Below are 22,844 nucleotides of genomic sequence, written 5' to 3'. Positions count from 1 at the left end.
ATTTTAGACTTGTGATTCAGAATAAGATGATCCACTCCCTAACGCATCTTCTTCTCACCATTGACTATGATGGCAAACTAGCTTAGTTATATGTCGCTTCAGTCTAGATGTCTACATTTTGTTGAACAAAATTACAGCACCGGTTCTCAGATTACACATACGGTGACGAACGGGTTTATGGTGAACCAGTGGCTGAACATTGAATTCTGAAGACCACAGATTACTTGTAAGCAGTCTATGAGAGGTCTAAAAGAAAGTTCAAGTTCTTGAATGTTATACAGCAATATACCTCTGTGACATCTCTAAAAGGAAGCACAGACAGAAAAGGTTAAAAACTACTGCACTGAATCTTTTTACGACAATGATGGTGTAATATTATTTACTCTCCACAAAAAAGTCATACATTAGAGTATAAGAATAGACACTGACCATGAACATACTTTAGCCATCCTGTACCACATATTATAAATCTGCTTCCTAAACTGGCATTGTGTTTGATCTCCATAGCATTCAGAGAATTCTTTGCTGTATTAGACCATTAAAATGTCTGTTCTTGCTGGCTTAGTAGCCATTTCCTTGTCCTTCACATTTTAACATTAAGAATGACTTTTAAAGTCACTGTTCTTGTCACTATGAGTACATATATTTAACAATAGAAAAGGGATAGCTGGAGAGGTCTGCTTAGCTTAGGTGACTGTAACATGAAAGCGCAGCTTGAGGTAGTAACTTTAATAAGAACCTAAAATGCCAGTGATCCCCAACACAGTCATCACAATTACATTTACAGAAGAAAAAAAATGGAAAAAAAAAAGAAAAAAATCGTGTAGTCCCTGAGCCCTGAGTTTTCTGTTCAATAATAATTTTCACCTAAGCTAATCACATGCTTGAAACAGTGTAATTTGGGTTTTAAATAACGGTATTTTCCAGTGGCTGAAGACCTTTGGGCTTGATGGGGCGGTTACTGAAGCTAATTTTGTGGTTTGGCCACCAATTCCAACGCCTTTTAGAAAGTGCCAAAGAAAAGAACCCGAACTTTGACAACAGCCTGAAAAAATGCCTGAACTCTACTAAATGTCTCAGAGATGTGACACACATTATGAATCAACTCCATAAATCTATCCCGCAGAAGGATTTATTTTGACTGGAGCGGAAGCTCCCAGTGAAGAAGTTCCCCTGAATCCAAATCTCTCGACCCAAAATAAGCTGTTCGTCAGCTGCCTCGCAGTCAGAGCCAATTACTTTTGGGGCAATCCTTCCCACTCCTCTCGGATAAACTTCCATGAAAACCAAGGAGGTAGGTGGCCGGAGGGACGTGCTTTTCCCAGCCGTACCCAAGCCCTTCCCGTTCGCTCCCGGTCCCACCGCGGCGGCTCGCTGCCAGGCCCGGCGCCCGCGGAGGCCGGCGGCAGGCCCCTGCGCGGAACAGGCCACGGGCCGCCCCGCGGAGCCGCCGCCCCGGCCCCCGGCCCGTATGACATCATCGGGCCGCTCGGTACCGATCCCCACCGGTGAGCGGCGGGTGCCGCTGTCACCGCGCCCGCCCTGCGCTGAGGGGGAGCGCGGGTCCTGCTACACTGGAACTCATCGCTGTCGCCATGCAGCGCACTGACAGTGCTGCGCCGGCTTTGGGCTGAGCCGGCTGCGAGGGGAAAGGCGGCGGACCCCCGGGGGAAGCGCCGTGTCGTCGCGGCAAATCCGCCCTCCACGGACCGCCGTACTTTTGAGGGACACCCGCCCCCTCCCCCCGGCTCAGGGGTTAGGAAGAAGGAATTCACCGGGTGGGAATCGATAGGGAAGAAAACGAGCGACGAGCGGGAGGATCCAAGCGGTGACAGGCGAAGAAACCACCCGATCCCTCTCCAGACAGGCTGCGACGCGCACCACGGCAGGCGCTTCCGAGCCCCCCGCTTTAAGCGAAAGGGGCGGGAGGGGGAGTTCAAAGGCATAAACCAGGAGCGCAGGACATAATGCTTCCCCCTCGCTTTCCTCAAGCTGGCTTGCCCAGGCTCGCCAATAAATCCAGCTGGGCTATGCACCGCGATGGGAACGTGGTGCCGCGGAGGCTGCTCTCCCCTCACTGAGGAGGCTGCTGCTGCCGGCGGTGCCGAGGCTTCCTTCCCCTCACCGAGGAGGCTGCCGCTGCCGCCGCCGCCGCTGCCGCCTGCCCACCCTTGAGGACACTTCTACTGCCGCGAAGCTGCCTTGCCCCCAGCGTTACTGGGAGAGATTGTGCCGCTGCGACAGGGGAGGACGGAGCTGGAGGCGCAGTGAGCATGCGCCGCGCCAGCCGCTGACGGGGCTCTGCTAAGGTACTGGGGGGGGAAAAAAGGGAAAAAAAAAGAAGAAGAAAAGGAAAAGGATTGCGAGAAAGAAGAATGGCAGGCGGCGGAGGGAAATAAAACAGGCGCTAAAAGAGACCGCTCGGCCGGCGGGAAGACGCAGCTCTGGCATGTGGGGATCTCCGGCACCAACAGGTAGGAGGAGAGGGGCCGGGGCAGTCTAGGGGTGCCGAGGGCTGCCGCAGCTGCCGGTGCGTGTGGGGAGGGCTCCCCCGGGGAGCGGGTCTGGAGAGGGGGGTGATTTCTAAAGAGGCGGCATGATGGAAGTGTGCTCAGACAATGCCTCTTCCGCTCTCCCGAGCTCCCCGCTGCGGGAGGCTCCCGCATGGCTCCGGCAGATGCGGCTCTGCCAGGCAGCGGCACCCGGGCTGCCTTGCAGCGCGGCGCAGTCCAGCCCTGCATGGCCGTGCGCGGGGGAGCGGGCGGCTTCGTGTGCGTGTGAGCGAGCGTGTGTGTCCGTGTCCAGTGTGTGTCCGTGCCGAGGTAGGGCCGGCGCGCCGCGGGGACAGCTCCACAGAGGAGGGGAAGCGGCGGGGCTGGCGGCAGGGGGGAGGGCGAGCCTGATTTCATGGCTTTAAAACGATGCCATGATCTGATCAGCCTCTGTTTACACAGCAGCAATCAGACTCTTTTGTGGACGGTAAGAATGGAAGGGTTTTGCTGGGATTCAGTGGGACTATCCTTTGTACACCCGAGGTAGCATAGGAAACACTTGGTGTGAATAACGAAGGAGCCTGATCATTGCTGCTGTGGCTCCTGTCCCTGGCTCTGGAGGGAGAGGGTAAAAAAACAACAACAAAACCCCCCTCCAGCAGCAGCAGGCAGTTCTTTATGCTATTTTATTGCATGAAATGTGTTCCGGTAGGATTCCCTGGGAGGATTAGTGGGAATCACGGAGCCCTAATTAGCTAAAGAAAAATAAATATCAATTTATTATATGTTTATTTAAGCATTACCAAAACCAGCCTTCCAAAAGGATGGGCATTACGTCTTGGGTGTATTGCCCATTTTTGCTCAGTATTTACACTGACCGTTGCTTAATATGAATTATGTTGAGGCTTTAAAGATTTGCATTAAAGGGAGAGGGTGGGGGGGAGGGAGCCTCTAAAGCATCGGTGCTATCTACTGTCTGGTATACCTGTTTATTTGAGAGCTTAAATGATAAAATTATGGTTTATAGGAGGAAGGGAAGGGGATCGTGAATACTGTTTCTCTTACAATATACGTGAACTAACACAGTGTGATTAATGTGCTTTGGTGACTTGGGTTAAAAACATAAATTCTGCAGGGTTTCTTTGGGTGTGATCACTATCAACACAGTAGCTGCCTCTAAAACATTGACAAATACTGTAGCCATAAAATAAATGTAGGTAATGTCAAAATATCAGCGGTCTTTGTTTTCTTTTTTTTTTTTTTTTTTTTTTAAGATGTTAGTGATTAGCTCTTGAGCTTGCAAACTGGGAGTCTTTTGATTCATAAAATCTCTGAGGCTTTAACTGCAAAATTATATATGCTACCAAATATAAGGGGCACCGGTCAGTTCTGAAACTGTAACAAGCCAGATCTGTGAAATGCCAATAATCGATCATGCTAAACAGTAAGTATATATATGTCTATATATATATATATATATAAAAAGCCTCATGGTTTTTAAAAACAAACAATAGTACTCAAATTTACAACTTCATTTGGTTCTCCATAAATTAACATCTTTGTTAGCACTTTCTGACATCATTTCTTGTTAACTTAAGAACTGATAGCTCGATTTTTTTTCAGATATTTTGATGGCATGACAAATCAGAAAGAAGAGGATGTACTGTATGACTAGACACAAGATCAGTTCTGTTTGTGGATTACATTTTCAGTAAGATGTATGGATCTATTTTTTCCTTGTTCTTAAATATAGATCATGAGACTTGACTGAGGCAATATACATATCATCCATCCATCTATGGCGAACTACAGCCATGCAGCTGACAACATTTTACAAAATCTCTCTCCTTTAACAGCTTTTCTGAAACTGACTTCACTGGGTTTCATAATAGGAGTCAGTGTGGTGGGTAACCTTCTGATCTCCATTTTGCTAGTCAAAGATAAGACCTTGCATAGAGCTCCTTACTACTTCCTGTTGGATCTTTGCTGCTCAGATATACTCAGATCTGCAATTTGTTTCCCATTTGTTTTCACCTCTGTAAAAAATGGCTCTACTTGGACGTACGGGACTCTTACTTGCAAAGTGATTGCCTTTTTGGGGGTTTTGTCCTGCTTTCACACTGCTTTCATGTTATTCTGCATAAGCGTCACCAGATACTTAGCTATTGCCCACCACCGTTTTTATACAAAAAGACTGACCTTCTGGACCTGTTTGGCTGTTATCTGTATGGTGTGGACCCTCTCTGTAGCCATGGCTTTCCCCCCAGTTTTAGATGTGGGCACCTACTCGTTCATTAGGGAGGAAGACCAATGCACTTTCCAGCATCGTTCCTTCAGGGCTAATGATTCCTTGGGATTTATGCTTCTTCTTGCCCTTATCCTCCTAGCCACACAGCTTGTCTACCTCAAGCTGATATTTTTTGTTCACGATCGCAGGAAAATGAAGCCAGTCCAATTTGTTGCAGCAGTGAGCCAGAACTGGACTTTTCATGGTCCTGGAGCGAGTGGTCAAGCAGCTGCTAATTGGCTGGCTGGATTTGGAAGGGGTCCCACACCTCCAACCTTGCTGGGAATCAGGCAAAACGCGAACACCACAGGCAGGAGAAGGCTACTGGTTTTAGATGAGTTCAAAATGGAGAAGAGAATCAGCAGAATGTTCTACATCATGACATTCCTCTTTCTGACCTTGTGGGGTCCCTATTTGGTAGCCTGTTACTGGAGAGTTTTTGCAAGAGGGCCTGTAGTACCGGGGGGATTTCTAACGGCCGCTGTCTGGATGAGTTTTGCCCAAGCTGGAATCAATCCTTTTGTCTGCATTTTCTCCAACAGGGAGCTGAGGCGCTGTTTCAGCACAACCCTTCTTTACTGCAGAAAATCCAGGTTACCAAGGGAACCTTACTGTGTTATATGAGGGAGCATCTGTAAATCTTTAGCCTTGTGAAACACTACCATTCTCTGCTAAGCAATTGTGGCCTGTAGCCATGTCTTGAGGAGAAAATCAAGAATGGGATGTCAGCAGTTGTAAGGATTTGGGCAACATTCTGCAGTCTTTGCAATAGCTCACCTCTAATCCTGTTTTAAACCTAAACATGTTCCTGCTGACCACTGCTGAAGGTTTGTAATTAAGAACAAAGGACTGAACTACTGCCCTGAATTCCTTTATGTGGTTAAAATCTAGATAATGAAAGTAGCAGGTGCTAAGTATCAGTGCTAAATGCTGTGTATATCACTACATAAAATAAGACCATCAAAAAAATTAGCATTGGACATCTTAATAAATTAAGTTGATATGAGGTTAATGTGTTGATAAAACTAATTTTAGACATTTGAAGACCTTTAAAACATTTCATACAATTATTGTTTTGCAAAGACTGAAAACTGGGGACTCAAGTACTGTAACTGATTAAAGATGTGCCATGCATTATTGGATTATCACACTTACAAATCTGTTTGCCTTGTGAGTAAGTTTTGGGGAGCATTCCAAAGCAGTATTTTTGGTCAGATTTAGACTTTTTTCTTTTTCTTCCCCCCCCCCCCCCCCCCCCCCCCAATATATTACTCTTTCTAAATACCATTTTCCCTAACAGTGAAATTACTAACATTTAACTGTATTCTGTGTTTTTTGCTGATTTGGTATAAAGTTTAGTAGACTCTTATATTTTTTAAAAAGCTAGATATCAGTCTGTTGGGCAACGTTAATGATAATATCCAGTCATAATTGAACAGTTATACAGAATAAACACATGTTGCCTTAAAGGGTTATCTAGTATCTTCCATTTTGTTTAGCATTGAAGCAAATAAGCAAGGAAAACTGAATCAATAACTCTGGTCAGTCATTTGGGAGTGCATGAAAGATCACTTAGTCCTCTTTTTTCCTTTTTACTCCAGTGGTTCCCGAAATCAGTATGCATATCACTGGGATTATATGATTTTTTTTTCTAGGTGTGCCGCCCTTTCTAGTTTGTTCTGAGAAACACAGGCAGTTGATGTATGTTTATATTTTAAGACAGCTGTCATGGGGAGACCGCAGCCTTAGTATGATATCTTGCACAATTTGTGAAGCATTTATTCTACTGAAGGCACAGTCTTGTTTATATTTTCTGCACATTTTGGTGTATTGGTTGTTTTAAATTATTTAAGTTTTAACTTGTGAAAGCATATACTATGATTTCTTAGTATTTTAGAAAAACATTAGAGTCTGTGAGTCTTTCCTTCTTTAAGATACAGATGTGTGGATTTCAATATAAAGTTGCATTTGCCAAAATTTACCTGTGTAGCTTGTTAATTTTCTTGGAATAAAATTTTACATTTTTCCAGTTATACAATTAACCTTTTTTATTTTGTCTAGTGAGGTAGCATGAAGTACTGAGAATGTAGCCATTATGAATTATTATCCTTTGCAGTCACTGTATTCCCAAACTGTAAATGCATGAATGATGGGGACCACAGGATTGATAAATGATATTATCTACAGTAGCACTATTGTGTAGTTTATCATAATTACCCATTTATCTGTTCTAATATGTCAGCTATATTTAAAGTTACAACACAGTATTTGACATTAACTTCACAGTTTAATTTTGGAAAATGTGTATATTTGAAGCGCAACATCATGAGTTGGTCAATCACAAAGAACATGGATTTTTCTTAATTTTTGGAGAGACAAGACTAGAGGTCTTAATTCAGTATTGGTATATCTTGTCCTTTGTTGTATTTTTATGACCAGCAAGTTAATATAGACATACACAAGCAGCAGTCAATAATGGAAACGCTTAAATTTGTATGATAACATTATACAACATATGCAACAATTCAGAGAGTTGTGTCTATATATGATCAGACAACTTGATCAAAGATTTGGTGAGCAATCTGTTTGACCTCACTTACACTTTTATACTGAGGTTGATTGGTTGAGAGGCATGGCTTTATATACTGTGTTGAAACAGAAAAATTGCTAAAATAATGAGTCCTCATCAGTACAAGAATGTTTCAGAACATAATTTGAAATGGGACCAATAAACTTCTACCAAAAGGACTTTTTTATTACACTGAAAAAGGCTTTGAAATTAAGGTAGTTAAGTAATTGTCAAAGATAGCAAGAGTGAATAAAACCTGGATCGTATGTGGAGAAAAAAATCTGAAAGTTAATCCCACTTAAGTTTATTAAAAGGTTGATTGGCAATAACTTCAGTCTAATTTCTATAAAATAGTAACCTTTACAAGGAACATTGATATTACATATTGTAATAAAGAAGTACATATAAATAAAGTTGTAAATAGTGTTATAGTTGTAGAAGTAGTCGGTTTTGAAGATTAGCCAGAAAATTTTCAACTATGAAATTTCAAAAGCTGCATATCTGGGGCCTGACCTAACTCCTAATAGTCAGTTGGTGTTTTCCCATTAACTTCATTTGGAGCAGAAGCAGGCCCTAACATTTCTATAGTACTATACTTCTGAAATACTAAGAAGGCTGTAATTACTATGCAGTGGGAAAAGAAAAAATAAAAGCAATTCAAAATTATTTCCCTGGAAATTTTGCAAACAGTAACTGATGTAAATTAAAATAATAAACAGTAAACAAGTCTGAAAGCAAATATTTTGCTAAATGTTTTTCTTTTGATATGAATAGAATTCCTTCGGCTAGCTGCAAAAATGTTCAACTCTATTACTACATGGCAGAGGGGAAGTACATTTTTTAAGCAAATTTTTATAATTGTTCCAGTAAGCAAACAACTGAAGTATTTCCTTTTATTTTCGCTGTTGTTAAAAGAACAAGAGGATGTTCAGGGAAATTAAAAAGCAACATATGAAGTAATATTTTATGCAAAGTTATTACTCAGTGGAACTCACTGGCACAGGATGTCAAGTAGTTTAGACACATTCCCACAAGAATTGTATGTATACATGAATTAAAGCAGCTTGCAGGTTTTGGCATTTTGATCCCAGTCAGGGTATCAAATCTAACATATTAGGGTATAAATTCAAAGGAGCAAGAAGGTTTATTCCAATTCAGTGCACTGTTGTGTCACAGTATGAAAAGCCTTTTGCTTTCATTTTGATACAGGAGTTAAGCTGTTGCCAAAGTTAAAATACAGGGCTGGTAGGTTACTTTTTTCTTTTAGAACAGCAAAGAATGTCATACTATTTTATATCTGTATGCTCATGGGTAATGTAAAGTTAGTAGCTTTAATTTTCCTGGTGGCAAAAAAAAAAAAAAGAGTAAGAACAGATTCAGTGGAGCAAAGGCTGTCTGCCCCTGTTGCTTTCCTGCCCTCTGTTGCCCCACTGGCCTTTTGACAGCCTCTCCATCAATCCTTCTTCAAAATTAAATGTTTCATATAGTGAGTCTTATCTTTCTCCTGCTCCTTACAAAATGCCTCAGCCATCCCTCCTCCCCAGCAGATAAGCTCCTGCAGCAGCTTCCCAAGGTTTGTTAATGTCTGCGTTCCCTTCCTGAAGACAGAGAGACCACCAGTTCCTTCTAGCTGCCTTAGTAGTTCATGGAGTCATCATTCCATGACACACTGGGTGTCACTGTCTTTTGGCTTTGCTGTGAAGCTGATGCTGTTTGTGTTCTGCAGATTAAAATGAGAATGGGGAAGGGGGCAACAGGAAACAACTTCTCCTAACTCCTTCATGAAGAAACCCCTATTATTGTTGCATTGCTTAGGAGCAAATGATTTTTGTAAAGCATATTCAGTGCTAATGACCCCCTAAATGAATAAAATGTACAGCTAGTCAATTAATACAAGGGTTTTGGTACAGCTACAAATTCTAATTATAAAATAGTTTTCCATCAGTCTATAGTCTTTGGGGGCAGATGAGTCCATTGACTCGATCTCGTTTTAAGCGCATTGAGTTTGTTCCCTTGTATTGTCTTTGCTTTGCCTTTCAAGCATGTGAACATTTTACTTATATTAATAGAAGTCCAGTATTGCAGCAAGCTGTTATTACTCATGGGTTTAAAAAAATAATATAAAGGGTAACTCTGATGCTTTTTAAGGTGAATTTAGGTATTTTGACAAGCAATTGTTTTTTAGCAAATGTCAAAACTGTAGCTGGGTAGCTGGGCTCTTTCATGGTTGCACAGTCAACTCTTAGTTATTGAAAAGAGAAATGGAGTATCCTAACCCACATAAAGCTGCAACATAGGTAATACAAAGCATATGCACATTAGGTAAGGACTTCCTGTGTTTGTTACATTTATCAAGGAGTGAAGTTAAGCTGAAGTAGAAAGTGAGGTCAGAATGAAAAGAAAAATGGTGTGTGTTTTTCCTTTTTTTTCTTTTTTGTTTTAGCATAGCACTACTAATCTGCAACCTGGGTTACACACCCACAGACTACCAAGAGTTGACTGTACAATTCTGCATACCACAGACAACTTCCTTCTAGTTTATATTCATTGAGAGCTGCATAAATATATACTGCTAATCTGATTGACTTTTCAGGGAAAAGAGAAGGCTCAGTCTGAGGTACTCTTCAGAACTAAAATTCAGTATGTTCTCTGCTTGTGTTTACTGAAGTGATTCTGAGTGTGAAGAAACCAGTGATACAAATCAGTAATGATCATAAGCATTGTCTGGCCGTGACCATTAAGAACAGGAGATGACATTTTGCAATGTATATGCCAGCAACAAATCAAAGAGTTTGGTATTACACACCGTGGCTTTCCTTGAGTGGTCTGAAAATAGCTCATGCTTTATATTTAGACAAAAAAAAAAAAAAAAAAAGATGAAGCTGCCCATTTAAGTGGATAAAGTCTTTTAAGTAGCCAGTGTGGAAAAACAAGGGTGAATTTTAAAGTTTGCTCATTATAAAGAGTGAAGTGGTTTTCTGATATTCTTAGTTTGGCTGAACTGTGTAATTACATAAGTATGCAATGATCAAAGGAGTGCCACAGTAAATAAGTTAGATTTTTTTATAGTCTAAAGAGGAAATAAATAACAACAATCATCAGCCATTTGAAATAAAATAACTGCAGATGTCCACATGTTTCATAAAATTTAGATAACAAAACAATTATTGACATTTTCAGTACTTAGTGATTTTAGGTACTTGATGCGTTTAAAGAACAATGCCTTTAGACAGTGAGTTGGCTGATGCAGCCCAGTGAGAGACTTACTCTTTGCATCACTGGTTTTGTACTATGCTTTATATTTAATAAGCACAAGAATGGTAAAACCAGAATTCAGCTGATATAATGTTCAACAAACTCTGCATCAGCTACAACAAAACTTCTCCAAATATTTGGCAAGTTACTGTCTCCAGAGATTATTCAAAATTATCCCTGTGCTAATTCATGAAAAGTCTACTTCACCTTTATTAAAGAGCCATCCAGTTAAAGACGCATATTCTTTTTCATCCTTTCATTGGTTGGCTAAGACAAGTTCTGCTGTAATATGGAGTTAAAAATCACAAATATGAAATAATTCATTTGAATTTCAGTTATTGCACTACCTATATGTGACATTGTTGTAGCCACATTTTAAATAACCCCACACAGTTTATGTCTGAAGAATGTAAATGACTATGATGCAAAAAAAAACCCAAACAATCACCTGCTTCCAGTTCATTCTTTCTCTTATTTCCATTGAATGTTACAGTTTCAATTTAGGAATGTAAAGGCAAGCTCTGAAATACAAGTATTTTGGACGGGAGAGAAAAAATACCAGAAATAGATCTGTTAAGGTTATCTTTGCAATAGATGTATCGTATATGGTACATGTCATATATGTATTGCATTTTACCCATGGTTATAATCTGTCAGTTTGCCTACTTTTTCCCAGTACATATATGTTGTATAGATACAGTTTTCAAGCCACCATTAACTGCAGCATTTCCTGAGCCCTTTTATTTTCATTCTGCAACCATCAAGCTCAGGCTGCTAACATCCTTATGCAAATTGAAGAAATTGCTAAAAATATAAAGTTTTGCACTATCTCAGCAGATCAGGTCCTTCACATAGTTTAAGAGGGTAGCACAGATATTTTTATGACTATTCTGGGCAGCAGGTTGGAGGATACAACAAACTTTTCACCCCTGTTTATGAGCCAGTTAAAAAACTGCTGTTATCCCATAAAAAAGCCACCTCCTATCACAGCCCATCACAGCCCTGTGACCCTCTTCATGTTGAGTTTAAGTTGGACTTTGGTTGTGCAGACTCCGAGTACTAAGTGGGTGAAATTCAGCAGTGAACAGAGATAAGGAATGCCTAGACAACATTCATAGGCTACAGACAGGTGATATGTGCTTATCTTCTCAAAACAGAGCAGAAGAAGCAGAGGCTCAAAGGTAAACAGGTTTTTTTGTGACCTGGTTGATATTTCATGCCTTGTTGGCCCCTCAGAAGTGACTGAGATCTGTTTTATTTTTAATTTGGGGTTTTTGTGGAAAATGCATGCCATCTCAGCTACTCCATTCCATCCCATCCCACCGATTACCAGTTGAGCATTTGATTTTATGCTCAATCAAGTTTGTATACTCTTTAAAATACATATTTAATAGTAAAACATATTTGCAGCTTTGAACTGATTATGGACAGGTATATCAGTGTATGTGCTTCCTCATTTCCATAAGCATTTCCTGTGTGACAGATACACAAATCCTGCTTTTTAAGTCAAGGCACTCAACAGTTACATGTTTTCTGAATTCTCTGTGGAGGCCTTTAAACTTTGGAAAATCCTCCTGTTTGTTGATCCGGAATACTAAATGCAGTTTCTTAGGGCACACCACAGGGAACATTTTATTTCTCTGACTGCAGGACTTTTTGGACATCAGAGACTGGAAATGTATATTTAGGTCATGTATAATAATTTATTGTAATGACTGGGCAATAGAATCAATAGTGGTGGGACTGCTAGAATAGGATATTTCAGTAACTGCAACTTTAAATTACATAGTAAGACATCTAGCACAAAGCAGAAATGCTCCTTTTGTAAGATGATTATGTACATAGAAAGTAAACACACACAAATGAGTACAGTTCTATAGGATTTTGATTAACATATTCAGTCATAGCTACAGCAAGACGGGCACAAAGCAAAAAAGAAAAAGAGAAAGTAGCGTACCATTTGATATGTAATCCATGTAACTGGCTCAGTTCCTACAATTCCTACTCAAGCAGAATTTTCCCTCTCTTGTGGAAAATTGTCTCAATAAAGACTACAAGATCTTTATAATTTACATAAGTGTTTATGTTTTTTATTTGACCAGTTCTCAGTGAGAGCGTGGCATAGGAGGACGTGTAATTTCTGTCATAGTCTGTGGGCAAAAGCAATCTTTTGATTGGTTTCAAGAGGGGAAGATATATAGATATATATATATATATACACACACACATATAGAGAGCAACTTTTCTTAGACTCCCCAAAATAATGTAGTGTAGTTGACACCAAACAGGGACAGCTCAAGCCCTTTGCAGGACACGAAGTATCACACTTAGAATACAGTAAGTGAGTATAAAATCTTGATGCAGTGAAGGAGAGTGACATTTAGTAATAGCTTGCTATGCTATGTACTTGTAAATAATGTTTTTGGACTCATTTGTAAACCTTCTTATAGGCTCCTAAGTGGTGCTAAGGGCATCCGTAGTAAGGTGGGGTGTAGTGCTGCAGCTGAGTCCTTATCCCCATTTCTTCACATAGGGGTGGACTGAAAGCAGTACACATTTCAGGCTGTCTGCTGCACCAAACACCTTGTGTAGCAGTAATACTCACTAAACTCAGCAGCCTCAGGATTTCCTCCAGATGGGTTATTTGGTCACAGTCAAATTTTTGAAACTTTTCTTTCAGTGTTTTCTGTGAGTAGTTTCTGTTCTTAATAGGTGGAAAGAAATGCATGTAAAGGGAATAAATGAGTTGAGAAAATCCTTGTCAGCCCAGTCTTGGTGTTAGGAATTTCATCAGGGTGTAAATAGGTGTGGAAGCTCCTCACAATTCTTCCGCATCTCACTCTGGTACTTCAGTGTAGTTAGCATTTACACATACAAGGGGCTCAAATGGTCTGCCCCAGTCAGTATTCAGTCTCTCTTTCCAATGTTCATCTCCAGAAAGACACGCATAATTTTTTGTGGAGACTCTTCTATATAGATGACCATCCTCTAAGAGGTACATTGTCACAGAAGCTGAGATTTGTTGTTTCCTTTGGTACTGCAGAACACATTTCAGTTTTGTACCTTTTGCATTAAAATTTCATGTTAAACTTGCTTTTTAGCATACTAACTTAAATGTGGTATCACAGAAAAGCCCATTACCCCTCCCAGTCGGGAAGACCACCAGTCTAACTGGTAAACACAGTGTTGGTGGGAATATTTTGATCCTTTGGCATCAGTTAAATGCTAATGTAATAACAATTAGTGCAATATTTGATTGTATGAACCCCCTGAAGGGGTTAATTTCCTGCTTTGACATTTTTCTTATGCAAATATCCTCATCCCATTTCATGCAAGACAGGTTTGGCAAATGTGGCTGCTTTGGGTGGTATTGACATCTAAGTTATGCCATCTAAGGACAAGTGCTGGCTGCTAAATAATTTATTCATTTAAATTTCAGAGGAGACTGTGAAACCACCACAAAAAAATGAGCAATGTATGTGATCCATTAAACATTGGCTTTGGTACCTGACTGTCGTCAGACTTAGCATTCAAACCTAATACAGAATTAGAAACCAAGCTGTCAAGATAATTCCTAGTCACTGAATGTAACTATGAAATGGTATTGTTATATATATTCTACGTGACTGCTTCTTTGCAAATATTGAAAAAGTGTGTATGGTAAGACTCAGATGGAAAAGCCTTGACCATACTGAAATAAGTAATAAAATGCCTATTGCTTTCAGTGAAGGCAGGGTTCTATAAACCTGATGTTCTAAAGGCAATGGATGCATGCCATGCAGTTGATGTATATGTTGCACTTGTATGCCCAGCATATCTAAGAAATGAGTTTTTAAGGCCCACTTCTCATTCTTAAGCTTTTTTGTTCTGATTTCTTCATGACAAGGTCTTCATACTACGCTCTTACAGCAATGAAATCTAAACTCCTGCTGTAATTTGTATTTATATATAACCACATTGCTTAATAGCCTCTTCATAGACAATTACCCCTTTGTATTAGGTTCTGTGAAAAAGCAACCGCTGTCTAAAAGCAAACAATGAAAAGATAACACAAGATGGGTGCAGACAAATGGGATTCCAGGCAAGTGGGATTCCAAGGAATTGATGAGACAGTGCTGATAAGCATGATGAGCAAGGAGATCCCAACATATTCAGGCTTTGTGAGGGGGAGATCTGGGAGAGAGGAAAGGGAAAAGGAAAGAGAGGGAGAGAGATATATATGAAAAATGAAGTTTTAAAAGAACTGAAAAATAGGGGGATGGATTGTCAGAAGGGAAGAGCAGCTTGGGAGAAAGTACAAAGGCTGTTTCTTGAAAATCTAATTGTCAGTGGTAATTGTCAGTGATAGCCTGTCAACATGAGCAGATTGGAACCTCTTGATAAAGAAAGAAACATGATAGGCCAAGAGGAGAATGAAGTCACATCAAAGCTGAGGGAGAAATACAGCTACTGATACACAGCATTAGGTGGAGAGAGGTCATTAGAGGTTAGGCTGAAAGTAAGGTTCAATGAAAATTGGTGAAAGCCGAGGAGGCTGACTCCAGGTAGTGACTGCAGTCAGGGAGCTTAAAGAGAGTGGCAGAGATGGCAGAATAGCTGCCAGAATAAGTGGGATATAGGTTTGTCATTCCCTCACCCCTTTTTTTTATTTTTTTTTCCCCCACCAAATTAAGAAAGAGATTGCATAATGCCTGAATTGTATGGGAAGAGACAGAGGACAGAAGAAGGTGATGAAACCAGCAAAGTATTGGCTGAGGGTCAGGAATAGCTATTGATAAGGGTGGTGGGAGGTGAGGATAGCAGAAGGGAAGGCTGGCAGAAATACCAAATTTGGATGAATGTTCTTGGAGTAAAGTGATGAAATGTGCATCTGAGATTCCAGGAGATGGAGGACGCTGGGAAAGATGGAAAGGATGATAATAACAAGAAAGGGGAATGACATCGGTCAGGGAAGGGGAGGGACAAAGAAGTGATGAGCAGCCATCTTGCAGGAGGATGGCAAAAGCCAACAGTGAGGTCACCCAGACAGGAACGGGTTGCTGTTGTCTGTTATAGGTGCTGCTTATCAATTACACTGTGCTAACTTTTGGCAAAAGGAAGCAGTGTCAAGCGATTCCAACATTAGTGAGTTCTGGGCAACTGTGGTCTCAGTGCTCTTGTAGTGTCTCGTAGCCTGTATTACATCTGAGTTCAGTAGGAGCTTGAAGAAAGACCGACTAGTATCTATTATTTACTGTTCTTTCCTTCTTAACATCTTAACAGGAGTCTCTGTTCTACATTCATGTTCTTGCTCTTTTTTGTAACTTTACTAAGAAAAACTACATGTTCTTTGTAAGTGACACTATGTATTTAGAGTATGTTGGTCCAGCAATTTTTGTAACTTTCAGACTGAATGATAGCTTTTCGGAACAGTGAAAGTGCAGTTTCTGTGCAATTTGAGAGTACTGCAGTGTTTTATTGTCATTATCTCCCATAATGGTGGTATCTTGGTCTGGTGAAGTGACCATTAGGATGAAAGCCAGTAATGTCCAGGTTCTCATTGCAGCTTTGGCACTAACATCACTGAATGAGTGACCTTGGGTGATTCATATAGGCCAACTTTTCAGCTATCTACTAATTTTAAGCAATTCAAGGACACTTTGGGTTCCCAGTTTAAGATACTAGTGAATGTATTTGTAAGAAAATGCAGCACCCGTAAGTATAGATTGTGTCAATGTGGCAGGTGTATAGGTGGTGAAGCCAATCAAGAATATTCTATTTAACTTGGTTAGCCAAGTCTTGGCCTTCTGTGGGAAATTTTATCTTCCACTTCTCAGACTTTTCCTTCCTGAGAAATTGAAAATATTCCGGGAAGAAAAGTTCTAATTCCTGACCACTGTTTAAGATTAGGGCCAACAGTATCTTGAGATAGTCTTCCGAAAATAAGGTAACCAGATCAATGGTCAGCTTGGAAATGTGGGTTGAAAACTTTTTTTCTGCATTGTTTGCCAGTTGAATGAAATGGCTAATAATATAACTTACTTGAAGGATGAGAGGCTTAATTATGTAATGTTTCTAGATTGCTGAAACTCGTTATAAATCAGGATTTACCCCCTGCAATTGACAGGGCGATGGTAAGATGGCCAGAGCCGCCCTAGGCAAGCAAATAATTGTTAAGAGTTTTTTCAGTTAAAGGTTGATGAGGCAGTGTGGTGGTCAGCTTCCATTGCTGACAGTTGACTTTGCTGACTGCAGCCCCAAAGTTTGCAGACAGCTGTGACAGATGGTTTTGGATGTTCAGATAACCTCATCTTGCCAAGAGATATGTTCATTAAGTTGTCAAGGAACTGAAATGTATGCATTGCCCATCCATCTGGCATATAATTTAAATACAGCTGAATTCCTGACCTCAGATATGATATAAGCATTTCTGAGTAGACATGACTGATGAATTTGCATAAACACAGGCTCTTAGAATAAAAATGCATTTAGAAAGGAAAGTAAAAAAACACTCCTGAGATCTAGACTCTCTTGACAACAGTGATAGATGGTAACATACTCAAATAAAAAAATATTTCACTGAGTACTAATATTTTTAAAATGTTTGCACAGGATTTTTAGTACAATTAATAAAGTCTCTCTGTAGCCTGAAGAAAGGTGTCAGCAGTTGAAGTGCCTGAAACTCAGATACTGAATTAATCACAATGAGTTTTCTGAGGGCTGAATAGATAATCTGCATGATTTTAAATATTAAAATCTTTTGTCAGGGTAGATGTGCCTGCAAAAATGCAAGCTGGCAGTTAACACATGATTAAGTCACAGTTGTCTGGCCAATTCCAAATCTGGGTTACCACAAAATCTTATAAATAAAAACAAGTATTGATACCTGATTAAAAAAAAACCCAGTACTTCTGTCAGGTAGCAATGCTGTCGTCAGTTAGGTGGACTTTGGCAATGTTGCTTTTAACATCTTAGTATTTGAAACCAAATCATACTAATACAATGTTAGAACTCAACCGTGTAAAACCTGAGTGAGGAGACATAATGACCCTATGGGAACAGTAGCACCATGGAGGCTATGTGTGTCCGTTCGGACGAACCTAGCCTCTCTTGGAACAGCCACAAGCAGGTGGCAACACTTTCTTTTCCACTCCCTTTCTCGGCATGGAGTGCATCACTATCTTCAAGTCACGAATCTAGGGATGTGTTTATCAACAGAGCTGATAGCAAAGCCTCCCTCTGCTGTATGAGGAGTTTAAAGAGTGATGTATTTCTCACAATCTCATGAGCATATTGAAAACCCGTTTCACTTACGGGCACTTCTGAACAGCCTGTCAATAGCTATTCCTGCCAGCTCTTGTGGCTATCCATGGGACATCCATGTCACTAGTGTCGGAGTGAGTGACCCTGCCATCTAGTAGATCGTCAAAATCCACATGGAATTTAGTAGTTCCAAAGGGTAGAGACCTCTGCCAGCACCCACATGAAGAATATAAATGCAAATCTGTAATGTCCAGTCTGCACAAATACTGCCCCACTCTGTCAGTTTTTTCCTTTCTCCTTTTCCAGATGCGACAGCCTTAAGACATTGTGTTCTTGGAGGGCAACAGCTGCAGAACTCAACCATATTTGTCCCTATCCAACAAAAATTCAGCAAATACTAGTTCAGGTCTTGAGCTAGTTTCATTTGATACCCCCATGCTTGCTTCCAAGTGTCTCATTGGAGGAGGGCAGAGTATGACCCAGGTGAAAATCCAGGTTTACCCTGTCAGGACTGCTTAAATCTGTAAACATTTGCATCATCTGGTCTTTAGTCTGTCTCCATTGTTCAGTGGTATGGAGGCTCAAGAGCAACTTAAAGTGCAAAAGGCTCCATGATGGTCTGTCCAACATAGGTTCTTGCTTCAGCTCACAATGACCATCCCATAGTGCCTTCCTATACATATCGTCTAGTAAAGAATCCAGACTGGTATTCTGGGATACCTGTGGTGAGTTCAAGCTGTGCTGTGGTTATGCGTGTCCCATTGCTACTGCTTGAAGGGCATGTTTAAAAAAGATGGCATGCCAGCTCTTGAAAGCCTCCTCCTTCTGACTGCAGGCTTGCATCCAAACAGTTCAAGCTATGGCTGTAAGCCACACACAACTCCCAAGGTGATTTCTACATCTGGGGCGTAAGCAAGTGCTTCTGTGCTAGGGATGTGTACAGGCATGTCCTTAGTCAACTGATGGAGTAGTCACTATACTCATACCTTTCTTGTTGCTCATGCCTCTAACCCAAGCAGCACACTGAGCAGCAAGAGTTGTATCTGAGGACCAAGGAAAGAATAAACTGTGGGCACTGCAGGGTGGGCAAAGGGAAGAATTGCAGTGGGAGGGAGGAGATGAACATTGGATTTCATTGTGAAAGAGGAGGACAGATGACAAAAATTGCAATGTCAGAGGCAGTATACCTAGGAGTAGCGTGAATTCTCAGAGAGCAGAGGCATGTGGAGAGACTACGAGAGATAAAAGGGGTCTTGGGACAAGGAGCAAAAGAAATGCATGGGCAGGCAGGCAAGCAGGTCTGGGTGAGAAAGGATGGTGATTTGAAAGGCTGCTGAAATGTAACCATTTATCAGCAGCCATTCTGTGCATTGGGAGGTCATTTTAGACACAGCCAAAGTGGCTTGGTTTAGGGGAAAACATGAATCATGCTTAAAAAACACAATAAATGCAGCCAGAAGGTTCTCAAAGAATACTGGGGTCAGTGGCAATTGGATCTGATGATACTGTTTTTTCCAGGCCAGCTAGCAATTATGGTGAACACTCTATTGAGGGCAGGACGAGGCAGAGGGAAGGTATGGGAGGCCATACTTGAAAGAGGTGTGTGATTTGATGCTTCCCCTGCAGCCTGTCTCACAGTGTGCTCCTGTAAGGCCTTAACTGGAACTGAAAACTGCTGCTCTTTTGCAGAACTCCCAAGGGAGAAGGGGAACAGCATTGCCTTAGCTGTTGTGGGGATTATTTCTTTCCTCCTTTTCTCTCCTGTGACACAAGCAGGGAAATTGATATTCCAGCCCATTGATCCTGCTTGATGAATCTGGCACAGCATTATTTAAGATGACTGGAATTTTTACTTCTTTTTTAACTGTTGCCACCTGACTTAGCATTTGAAAAGCCTTGAAGATCATGTTATGTGCACAAGCACAGGTAATTTGTTTATTGCAAGGACCCCAGTCGTAAGATGTGGCTATCCAAGGATATTGTGGAATTAAGACTTAAAGCCGTTTAAGAAAGTCTGCATGTGAGTAAATAACCCTAGGCCTCCTGCTGCCAAGAAGTATCGAGGCAGAGCCCAAAGAACCGGTGCTTTCAGCACAACACTGCCCTCTGGAGCTTTCTGAATCACTCTCGTCGCAAACCGAGCAAGGAACATCGGAGAGAAAACCAGAAAAAGGCCTTGGTCTCCAATGTGAAAATGAATAGCACAGTGCTCACAGTGCAATGAGCGCTGAAAGCATCTGTACTGCAAAAGCAATGGAAATCTAACGACATTCAACCCCATCACAAACAGCAACAAATATTTTCAGCACTGAATGGAAGGCAGAAAGTAATTGAGTATTTTAAACAGACCCGGAAAGAATAACATACAATAATAAAAATGCTTTTTAATTTTGCTTCAAGGTGTTGGCAGCATTCTAACAAAGAAAATCAACAAGCTATTGGGAAGGAGAAAAATAATTTGCTCTCTCAAAAATCTATTTTAGATGCAGATCTTTCTCTGCTATGCATCCTTTCACATTTTGATAGTGTTTGTGTCAACGCAAAGATGATATGTTACCTTGTGCTGTCAAGAGCTTACCAAAATAAACCTCATCAACAAGGCATTAAATAATAATATCACCTTTCCCCTGAAGTTTTTATAGTCTCTGTGATGTACTTATGCATATTTTTATAAGAACTTAAATTATTGATTCCCTCCTTCCATCAAACCTGTCTAACCAGTGATGTGTATATAGAATGCAGTCCTGTTCTAAGCTCTGTTAAAGAACAATCCCTTAATTGAAAGCCTGGACTTGTTAGAAGTGAATTTATTGAGTTTACAAAGAGCCTAATCTTGCAAATACAACCTGTAACCAGTAACAATTCATTATTAGTGATATTTCTGATAGCAGATCTTATTCTCAGTAAAACACATGCACAGAATTGGATTCTAGGACGTAAGAGCCACATTCCAATACCTTCGCTACCCAGTATTTTTCTGTTAAAGACGAAAAAGAGCTGATGTTAAAAAGTACCTCTGGAGATCATCTAGATCAAACACCTGCTCAAAGAAGGGTAAACTAGAGTTGTTCAGAGTGTCAGGTTTTTAGTGCTTCCAAGGGTGTAGGGTCCGCAACCTGTTTAGGTAACCTGTTCCAGTGTTTGACCACCCTCACAATAAAGAGAGGTTGGTTTTTTCAATAGTTTTATGTGTTATTTCCTGGTTTTCAGTTTGTGGCCATTGCCTGTTATCCTGTCACTGAGCAGAGTCTGACTCATCTTTTTCTTCCCCAGTCAGGCATTTACACATATTGATAAGATCCCTCCTTAAGCAGTTCCAGATCTCTCAACATCTCCCTGTATACCCTTGGTTATCTTAGTGGCCCTTGGTTGGACTCCCTCCAGTGCCTCTACATCTCTTTTGTACTGGGGAGTCCAGCACTGAGCCCAGTGCTGAGTAGAAGGGAAGGTTCACTTCCCTTAACCTGCTGGCAATGCTCCTCCTAGAGCAGCCCTGAACACTGTTGGCCTTCTTTGCCACAGTGGTTTATTGCTGGCTCATGTTCAATTTGGGGTCTACCAGGATTCCAAAGGTCCTTTTCTGCAAAGTGGCTTCTAGCCAGTCAGCCTGCAGCCTATGCAAGTGCCTGAGGCTCTTCCTCCTGAGGGGAGTTCATAGTGCAGTTCAATATTATTAGGATAGTAGCTGCCAGTGTTTGAAAAGAACAGAAATAATAACTTGGGAATAAATGACTCTGTTACTGTAGTCAAAAGAAAGGTTATTTGAATACCAGTAGACTAAGGGGAATGGATTGCAGCAAACAGAAATGGTAAGAAAATGGAAGCAGTGGTTCCCAGGCGAGAGAATGCCTGATCACAGAAACAGAACTCCTGAATGATTCACTCAGGGCTTGATGTAGTACCTATTTAAGCCCACAAGAGCTTCCCCATGGTTTTGTGGGGCACTGAATAAAGCCAAAATGTATCATGAAGAAAGGAAGAAAAGTTGCATAACATTTTTTTTCCAGCCTGCTAATAATAATCAGACAGCAGAGCAAGCTTCTAGAAATAGTGGGATATTCTGAAGAGATGTCATAAACTGAATTTAGAGTACTACAAATGTAAAAATGTCAAGTAAGAGCATTAGTAGTCTTAGGCTCAGTGAGGTAAACAGTTGCTTAGCTACAATTAATTAATTGTGTCCATAAATTTTTGCAGGACTGATACATGTATGGGAAAGGACATCCAGAGTAAACCACAACACAGAAATTTTACATTTCCTCCCTGTGTTTCTCAGGGCATAAAAACTAGCTTGGCACTACAAGATTTAAATTTGTGTGTCTTAGGCAGTTAACTCCAGTGCAAGTAGTGAAGAAAAAGAAACGATTATACATTTTACCCTGTGAGACTAGTTAAGAAATACTGATGCCAACACTGCAGTGTATAATAAAGCTAATAATAATTAGCAGGTTTCATCCTTAGTACAGCTGAGTAAGTTTAATAACATGTTTTAATTTCACTTCAGTTCCAAATCGATAGCATGGGTCAGCTGATCTGCATGTGTGTTATCAAGAAGACTCAAAGCTGCTTTTCTCTTAATAAACTATGAATTTTCCCAAAACCTTATTTTGTAAAATTTATGACACAGAAGGTGGAACTCAAATACCTTTTCCTCTTCACAGAATATAAGTTGAAATAAAGTTGGAATACAAAGTTTATGGAGCCCATGTCCTTGTTAGGTAGGAGATAGGATCTGAATTTAGGACCATGAATAAGGGCTTTTGGAAGATAACTTACAAAGCAAATTGGTCCTTACATTCCTGTCCTGAAATAGAAATAGATCAGAGAGATCTGAGGCATTTGTTTTTGCTTCTGTTGTATTAGAAAGTCTAAATTTCCTATACAGCATTCAGAAGTTTACTTATTCGACTCTTTCATTAATAATTAATTTTAGAAATCTAAATGGGAGCTCTTCTCTTTCCAGGGTGAAGAGCTCTTCACCTCCCATGCTCATTGTGTA

The 22,844-nt window shown here is 40.6% G+C and overlaps 1 protein-coding gene across 6 annotated transcripts in view; it reads left to right on the top strand.

Annotated features, from left to right (window-relative positions):
- Positions 1–1,408: 1,408 nt before the first annotated feature.
- GPR85 (G protein-coupled receptor 85) overlaps positions 1,409–22,844 on the top strand; it is a 67,323-nt gene continuing 45,887 nt past the window's right edge. The window contains exons 1-3 of one of the 6 annotated variants that reach the window (XM_062609575.1): positions 1,727–2,474; positions 3,767–3,936; positions 4,116–6,760. In XM_062609575.1, coding sequence (XP_062465559.1) covers positions 4,291–5,403 — 1,113 coding nt within the window. In that variant the 5' untranslated portion in view covers positions 1,727–2,474; positions 3,767–3,936; positions 4,116–4,290 and the 3' untranslated portion in view covers positions 5,404–6,760. Of the gene's footprint in view, positions 2,475–2,514; positions 2,778–2,835; positions 2,980–3,766; positions 3,937–4,115; positions 6,761–22,844 lie in introns of those variants that run through there. The other 5 variants (XM_062609576.1, XM_062609572.1, XM_062609574.1 and 2 more) reach the window with 5 other exon arrangements.

Source organism: Pezoporus occidentalis, unplaced genomic scaffold (genome assembly GCF_034315485.1).
Source record: "Pezoporus occidentalis ecotype Australia unplaced genomic scaffold, CSIRO_AGI_Poc_V1 ctg14, whole genome shotgun sequence".
NCBI lineage: Eukaryota > Metazoa > Chordata > Aves > Psittaciformes > Psittacidae > Pezoporus > Pezoporus occidentalis.
This window is presented reverse-complemented; position numbering and strand designations above follow the sequence as displayed.